Source organism: Podarcis pityusensis, assembly GCF_964106645.2.
Source record: "Podarcis pityusensis genome assembly, chromosome: 1".
NCBI lineage: Eukaryota > Metazoa > Chordata > Lepidosauria > Squamata > Lacertidae > Podarcis > Podarcis pityusensis.
In genome coordinates, this window is record NC_138028.1 from 3,135,882 (window position 1) to 3,143,788 (window position 7,907).

The following is a 7,907-nucleotide window of genomic DNA, read 5'->3' on the forward strand; positions in this document are numbered from 1 at the left end:
TACAAAACAGCTGATTCTTCTCCAGAAGGGGCATTTTCATCGGTCCAGCACAAACTGAGTGATCCCATCTCTGGAGCAAAAGCACCAACAAAGCCCAGGTAAATGAACCAGGAATGGAACCACTGACCATTTTATTTTACTGGGAATTAGTTGAAATGACTGGTTTATGTATTTGTTTTCTCCAAAGAAGGACTTCAAATTCCCCAAACTTGACCAGCTCTCATGCCTGGAAGAAGTTGCAATTGTCTGTGGCCTGGACGATGGAGAGAAATTTTCAGATAGCTCTTTCAATGTGTGTTTGGATCCTCTGATGATCTGAGAACCGTCAGGCTTCTGCAGATAGGTTACTGACTCCTCCATTATGATACACCCAAAATAGGCTGCTGACATGGACGTAGCCGGGAATTTTTAAAACAAAGTTATCTGCAACACAATTGGTCAGTTAAATTATTTTAATTTATTTACTTGATGGGGGGGGCAGCTACCCCCTCTGCCCCCTCCTGGCTGTGTCCATGACCCATGGCACCCTGAGATGCACAGGCTAGTTAAAAACTGGTGAGTCACTGGGTACAAGATTTAGGAAAACACTCCTCTTCCATGGGAGCAATCCTTTTAAAGGAGAATCCAAGGGCAAGAGGACGGATAGACAGATCCACAGCTTGCTGCCTAGAAGAGCATCTTTTGGGAAACGCTGTGAATTGCGCCCTTTTGATGGCAGAAATGCTCAGGCCAAGACACACAATTTAGAAGTGAACTGATTGTTTCTTTCCCCCTTGGGCTCTGACTGGGTTTCTCTCTTTATTCCAGCAGGTGGTGAAGAGAAGATCAGAAATGAGGGGAAACCGGATAGCATCTCATCAGAAAGAGGCATGCCCGAGGAAATAAAGGGAATTTTTGCTTCCAAGACAGAACACTGAAGCAAGGGGCAAACTAGATCAGAAAGAGGATACCACAAGTGGGGCTCATGAATGCTGTTGTGCTCAGGTGCTGCTTGCAGGTTTCCCACTGAGGAATCTCATTGCGATAACAGGATGCTGGACTAGATGGGGCCCTCGTCAGATCCAGCAGGGCTTCCGTTTTTTTATATTGATTTGGGTTTAAATGAATTTAGGGATGAACTTTTTTATTAGTAGTTAAGGTTGTGTTTCCAAGCTTTTTTACTTGTAAACTAGGAGCGTTTGATGCTGTTTTAAAGATAAGCATCCTATTACCTAGTAACATCTGTATATAACTATGTAATTATCACTGTATTTACTCTTACTCTAGGTTGTGTGTGTTTTCCTCTTCTATATTCCCAGCTACACAAAGTATGTTTATTCCTATCTTTTCTGTATAATTTTAATTTTAGTATGTCTGCTGCGGAAGGGAGCACTCTTATTTTTTCTTATGAATGGGCATCTAATGGAAGGCTTACTTTTGAAAATATTGGGTGCCATCACAGAAAACCATTTTTAAAAAGTGGCTCCTAGTAGGAAAACATGACATTGGTCAGGCTATGTATCCTAAAAACAAATTCAAAGGTGAAGCATGGAGAACGATAATCAATTGTTTTAATTGTAGAGAACATAAACCAAACCATGAATTAAGCTTTTAAAGAAACCCCATTTGCTTTAAAAATTAACAGTGTATGTGGAGATCCAATGTCTTTATGATCCTGTCTGTTAATGAATAATATTTCTGTATGGATCTAATTTGTGCAAGTAATTTCAGCAAAAATAGGGATTGAAAAATTAAGTACAGATTCTTGAACAAATCCTTGCTCATACCATGGATATGGGCCATAAGATGACAAGGCAGATGACAAGGCCCCTTTTGGGTGCTGGATCCAACCCCTGCCATCTCCTTCTTCCCAAGCGCTATTTGCTCTGACTATAGAACTCTGTCAAATCACGAGCATCACATCAGAGTTTGAGAATCTGGGCAAACAAGCCCCTATTTTTTATTTTTCTGTACACAAAAGCATCTTATGCCTGGCAAGAGGGTCTCATCCAGCTGAAGCAGCTTCCATATTTGCCGTCCTCTTTAGGTGGGTGGACAGATGTTTAATCCAGCTGAAAAGTGGGAGAGAGAAGAGCGAAGACCTTTAGTGTGACTTTCTCTTGGAGTTCCCCCAAACTGTGGCTTCTTCCTCTGGGCCTGTGACCGCCAGGACCCAAGAGGCCCCTTTTTCTACTCTGGGGCATCTCTCCTCTTGGGAAGGAGCAACTCGCCCCTCGCCCCGCCTTTTAGGCTCAGGGAAGTGCAGGGAACAGGGCTGACGGCCCTCGCTGGCCTCTCTCCCTAGAGAAGCACCCCGTCCCAGAGCCCCTCCATCCCCCCTGCCCCCCCATCTCACCTTGATGAAGCCGATGTCCTTGGCGTACTGGCGGAAGCACTGGCGGCACATGTTGAGCCCGTACTTGCGGATCAGGCCGTGGCGGTTGGAGCAGACGCGGCTGGGGGGGGGGAAGAGAGGTCTGGGGGTCAGCTGGAGGGCAGGAGGGACCCCCTACTCCGTATACTCCCCCCCTCGGAGGAAGCGCCCCCTCAGCCCCCCTCCCACGGTGGGGAATGGGGAGAAAGAGAGAGGCCCGTGGGTCAGGGGACCCCCTCCCTATACTCCCCCCTCCACTCAGAGGAAGCGTCCCCCTCCCAAGGGGGAGAGAAAGAGAGAGGCCTGGGGGTCAGCCGAGGAACCCCCCACTCCCTCCTCTTCCCCTCGGAGGAGGCACCCCCTCCCACGGGGGGAGAGAGAGGCCTGTGGGTCAGGGGGGACGGGGACCCCCCATACTCCCCCCTCTCGTCAGAGGAAGCGCCCCCTCAGACCCCCCCCGGGCTTGGCTGCCCTTTCTCTCTCCCCCCGCTTTCTCTCCCTGAGGCGCCTCATGGCGATGGGGCTCCCTCCCTCACACGCGGCTTGGGGGGGGGGAGGAAGAGGCCTGTGGGTCAGCTGGGGGGCAGGAGGGACCCCCTACTCCGTATACTCCCCCCCTCGGAGGAAGCGCCGCCTCAGCCCCTCTCCCACGGGGAGAGAAAGAGAGAGGCCTGGGGGTCAGCCGAGGAGGCACCCCCTCAGCCCCCCTCCCACGGGGGGAGAGAGGCCTGTGGGTCAGGGGGGACGGGGACCCCCCATACTCCCCCCTCCCCCTCAGACCCCCCCGGGCTTGGCTGCCCTTTCCTCCCTCTCTTTCCCTCCCTGGGGCGCCTCATGGCGGCGGGGCTCCCTCCCTCACACGCGGCTGGGGGGGGGAGGAAGAGGCCTGTGGGTCAGCCGGGGGGCAGGAGGGACCCCCCCCCCTATATTCCCTGCTCTTCCCCTCGGAGGAGGCGCCCCCTCAGACCCCCCCCCCCGGGCTTGGCTGCCTTTCCTCCCCCTTTCCCTCCCTGAGGCGCCTCATGGCGGCGTTGCTCCTTCCCTCCCTCCCTCCCCCTTCCGCCCCCCCATCCTCCTCCCCCCCCACCGCCTCCCTCGCTCGCCCCCCGGCCCCCACCCACCAGGATCGGGATCCCTGGCCGAACTTCCTCGGGTGGCTCCAGTAGAGCTGCTGGTGCCCCATCTTGCTCGGCGCCTGGCGAGGAGGGAAAGGCCGCGCCCCACTGCGCACGCGCTGGCGGAGGAAGCGCCTCTCCCGTCGTGCCCCGCGCCGGCCAGGCCCCGCCCCCTCCCCTGACGTCACGGCGCGCCGAGCCAAGAGCCTCTCTTGCCGCTCTCTCTGCAGCCGGCGCGCCTGGAGGAAGAGGCTCTCCCGTCGTGCCCCGCGCCCGCCGAGCCCCGCCCCCTCCCCCTGACGCCGCGCCCCCGCCCGCTGAGCCCCGCCCCCTCTCCCTGACGCCGCGCCCCCGCCCGCCCACCCGAGCCCCGCCCCTCCCCCTGACGTCACGGCGCGCCGAGCGAGCCAAGAGCGTGTGCTGCCTGCCTCTCCGCAGCCGGGCGCGGTGGCGCGTGCCTGTAATCCAGCTACTCCTGGAGGCTGAGTCTGGCGGATCGCTTGAGCTCAGGAGTTCGGGGCTGCTGTGGGCTATGCCGATCGGGTGTCCGCACTAAGTTCGGCATCAATATGGCGAGCCCCGGGGAGCCGAGGCGCGCCAGGTTGCCCAAGGAGGGGTGAACCGGCCCAGGTCGGAGACGGAGCAGGTCAAAACTCCCGTGCCGATCAGTAGTGGGACCGCGCCTGTGAATAGCCGCTGCAGCCTTACCTGGGCAACACAGCGAGACCCAGACTCTTTTGCTCCTTGGAAGAGGAATCAGAATAATAATCAGAATAATAATATTATTATTAATAAGGGCAGTTGGGAGAGAGAGAGAGGCGCTGCAGCCTCGCCGGGGCAACACAGCCAAACCCAGACTCTTTTGCTCAATTCTAATAGTTAATCATATTAATTAGGGCAGTTCGGAGAGAGGGGCGCTGCAGCCTTACCTGGGCAACACAGCGAGACCCAGACTCTTTTGCTCAGTGGAAGAGGAATCATAATAATAATCAGAATAATAATATTATTATTATTAATAAGGGCAATTGGGAGAGAGAGAGAGGCGCTGCAGCCTCGCCGGGGCAACACAGCCAAACCCAGACTCTTTTGCTCCTTGCAAGAGGAATCAGAATATGAATAATAAGGGAGATAGAGGCGCTGCAGCCTCGCCGGGGCAACACAGCCAGACCCAGACTCTTTGGCTGAATTCAATGCAACAAAATAATAAGGATGATACGTGCAATTCGGAGAGAGGCGCTGCAGAAAGAACAATATTAAATGCATTTATTCCATGAAGGGCAAATGAAGAGATTCCATCAAGGGAACTCGCCCCCTGCCTTTGCCCCCCGGATAAGACACTGGGTCCCCGGCCGCTTGCAGGAACTCCTCGGCCCGCAGGAAAAGCGACGGGCCCCGCGGGCGCGGAGATCTCGGGGAGGGAGTGGGCTGGGGACTGGGGGCCGGGAAAGGGAGTGGGGCGGCGGCTCGCAAGCCCCTTCTCTCCCCGCTGGGCTGCATTTCTGCAAAGAACTTCTCCGCTGACCGGACAGAGCCCAATGGGCTCCTGCGCTGCGCGACCGCCTCCTCCTGGCCAGAGCCACGAAGTGCCGCTCGGGCCGCGCGCACTTCCCCCAGCCGCCAGCAGGGGTCAGCGCAGCAGCGCACACGGACCGGTGGGAAGAAAGATGCTTTTAGGATCTTTTAGCTGCAGAAACAGATAAGCCCTTCCAGAAGTGGAACCACAGGGTAAATGAGCAAGCTCAGCTTTATTTGGAAATGGGGGAAAACGTGATCCCCCACAATGTATATTCCGATTCCCAGACATGGTCCATTGAAGCTGTCCCTAAACTGGTTTCCAGATGTTTGGGACTACAAGTCCCATTACCCCTGATCATCACCCTTGCAGGGCCCTGGTCTTCGTGGTGCATCCTGGAGGCCCTTGGTGCCTCCAGAGACTGCCAGGATTTTGTGGGAGCGATTGAAGGTATGGTTACCAGATTTTTTTCAATGAATCTGGGGACCCTTTTTTTTTTTTTTTTTTGGTAGCTGAGTAGCAACAGGGAGTCAGTAGTGGGGATGGTGATGCAAAACACCCTGGGCCCAAGCACACATGCATATTATATAAAGGTGCAAAGCCCTTCTTTCACACCCTGTGAAGCATAAATGCGAAACACAAATGCACCGGCGCTCCGGAGGCGCAAAAGCTGCGCACGGACAGGGAGAATCCCTCTTGCTCTAGTCTACTGGATGCCAATCTGCCAGGCGCACTGCGCTTTCAGGATTGTTATGCATTACTAGAGGTAAAGTTGACAAACATCGTTGTGGGTTGGTCTCTTTTTAATGAGCGCGAGGTACAAGCACAAGAGAGGCTGAAGAAAAGGATGCAGTTAAGCAGCCTGGCTGGTATGCAGGAAGTAGAGCCAGTGCTTTTTTCTAGAAAAAGAGGTGCTGGTTCTCACCATGATGTTGTTACAGTAAGTGTTGCACTTTTTAACCAAAAAAAAAGGTTGGTGCCGGTACTGCGTACCCTTGATTGCCCCCTAGAAGAAGAAAGCACTGGATATAGCATTGGCAAAATTACCAGTCCTGCTTCTAGCCCCATGACCAGTGCCTCTGAAAGTCCTTTGGTCAGGCATGGCTCTTGACAGCACCTGAGAGACAGTCGGTCCCACCTCCTTGCTAAGAGACCCACACCTGTAATTAAGTCCCATTTTGCTAGGTGGGCTCACTAAGAAGTTATCCTCCGCCTGCTTGTTATTACTGATTTGCATTTCTTCCCTACCCTTCACCATAAGGTCCCATCTCAGGTTACAGCAATCTTTGTGACATTAAAAACAGTGTAAAATGAATTAAAATGGTGTAAAATGAATAAAATGGTGACAGCAGCCACGAAATTAAAAGACGCCTGCTTCTTGGGAGAAAAACAATGACAAACCTAGACAGCATCTTAAAAAGCAGAGACATCACCTTGCCAACAAAGGTCTGTATAGTAAAAGCTATGGTTTTTCCAGTAGTGATGTATGGAAGTGAGAGCTGGACCATCAAGAAGGCTGATCGCCAAAGAATGGATGCTTTTGAATTCTGGTGTTGGAGGAGACTCTTGAGAGTCCCATGGACTGCAAGAAGATCAAACCTATCCATTCTTAAGGAAACCAGCCCTGAGTGCTCACTGGAAGGACAGATCGTGAAGTAGAGGCTCCAATACTTGGGCCACCTCAGGAGAAGAGAAGACTCCCTGGAAAAGACCCTGATGTTGGGAAAGATGGAGGGCACAAGGAGAAGGGGACGACAGAGGACGAGATGGTGGGACAGTGTTCTCGAAGCTACCAGCATGAGTTTGACCAAACTGCGGGAGGCAGTGGAAGACAGGAGTGCCTGGCATGCTCTGGTCCATGGGGTCACGAAGAGGCGGACACGACTAAACAACAACAAAATGAATTACAGTCAATAGAATAGGATGGGGCCTAAAAACATGCATGTCAGGTGTCAACGGCGTTTTAGGATGGAGGTTGGACTAGATGACCCTTGCGGTCCCTCCAACTCTACGGTTCTGTCATTCTATGAAGTCACATACAGCTCCCTGTTGCTTCTGGCTTGCGGATGTAAATACGGCTTTGATCTTACCTGGGATTCCAGCAGAGGGCAATGCAGTTCAGCAATCTATTATTGTCCCATACAGAGGGAAGCAGAAGTCAAGATATTGACATCAGCATTCCTGCATTTGAGGCTGTAAACAATATTTCAACTATAAGCAATGAATGGCACATCTCTCAGTGATAAGTTATGCATCCAGGATTGTGCCATTGCCTCCAGAGGTTTCATCACCATTTGTGGGAAGCTGTGGACACGGTACAGAACAATAACGCGGTGGTGAAGTCTTCTTGGCCTCAGCCCAGTATTCCTGAAGGAGTGTCTCCACCCCCATTGTTCTGCCCGGACACTGAGGTCCAGCTCCGAGGGCTTTCTGGCGTTTCCCTCACTGCGAGAAGCTAAGTTACAGGGAACCAGGCAGAGGGCCTTCTCGGTGGTGGCGCCCGCCCTGTGGAACGCCCTCCCGTCAGATGTCAAAGAAATAAATAATTATCTGACGTTTAGAAGACATCTGAAGGCAGCCCTGTTTAGGGAAGTTTTTAATGACTGATGTTTCAATGTATTTTTAATCTTTTGTTGGAAGCCGCCCAGATGAGTGGGCTAGAAATAATAAATTATTATTCTGCCTCCCACCTGTTAGTAAATTATTGTAGCACCCTGCTTGTGGTTAACGCTTAGCTGGAATGAAATATTCAACGCAGCAATAGAGAAATTAAAATAATAATTTATTTGTCAGACAAATAAATGAGAGGCACAGTGGTATATGGTTACCAAGCTCTGGCCTGGTCTCCTGCCATTATGGCCAGCACTTATATTCCCTCAGCCCAGCCCCCTTGCTCCTCCTTTGGCTGCCTCTGTCCAATCAGCCT

At 52.6% G+C, this 7,907-nt stretch overlaps 1 protein-coding gene across 1 annotated transcript; it reads right to left on the reverse strand.

The window, feature by feature from the left end:
* Positions 1–1,907: 1,907 nt before the first annotated feature.
* Positions 1,908–3,636, reverse strand: LOC308470196 (small ribosomal subunit protein uS14). Its single transcript, XM_080993445.1, has 3 exons — positions 3,475–3,636; positions 2,336–2,435; positions 1,908–2,051 (listed from the first exon to the last, which is right to left on the reverse strand). The coding sequence occupies exons 1-3, from the start codon at positions 3,534–3,536 to the stop codon at positions 2,043–2,045; spliced, it is 171 nt and encodes a 56-aa protein (XP_080849571.1). The 5' UTR covers positions 3,537–3,636; the 3' UTR covers positions 1,908–2,042.
* Positions 3,637–7,907: the final 4,271 nt, after the last annotated feature.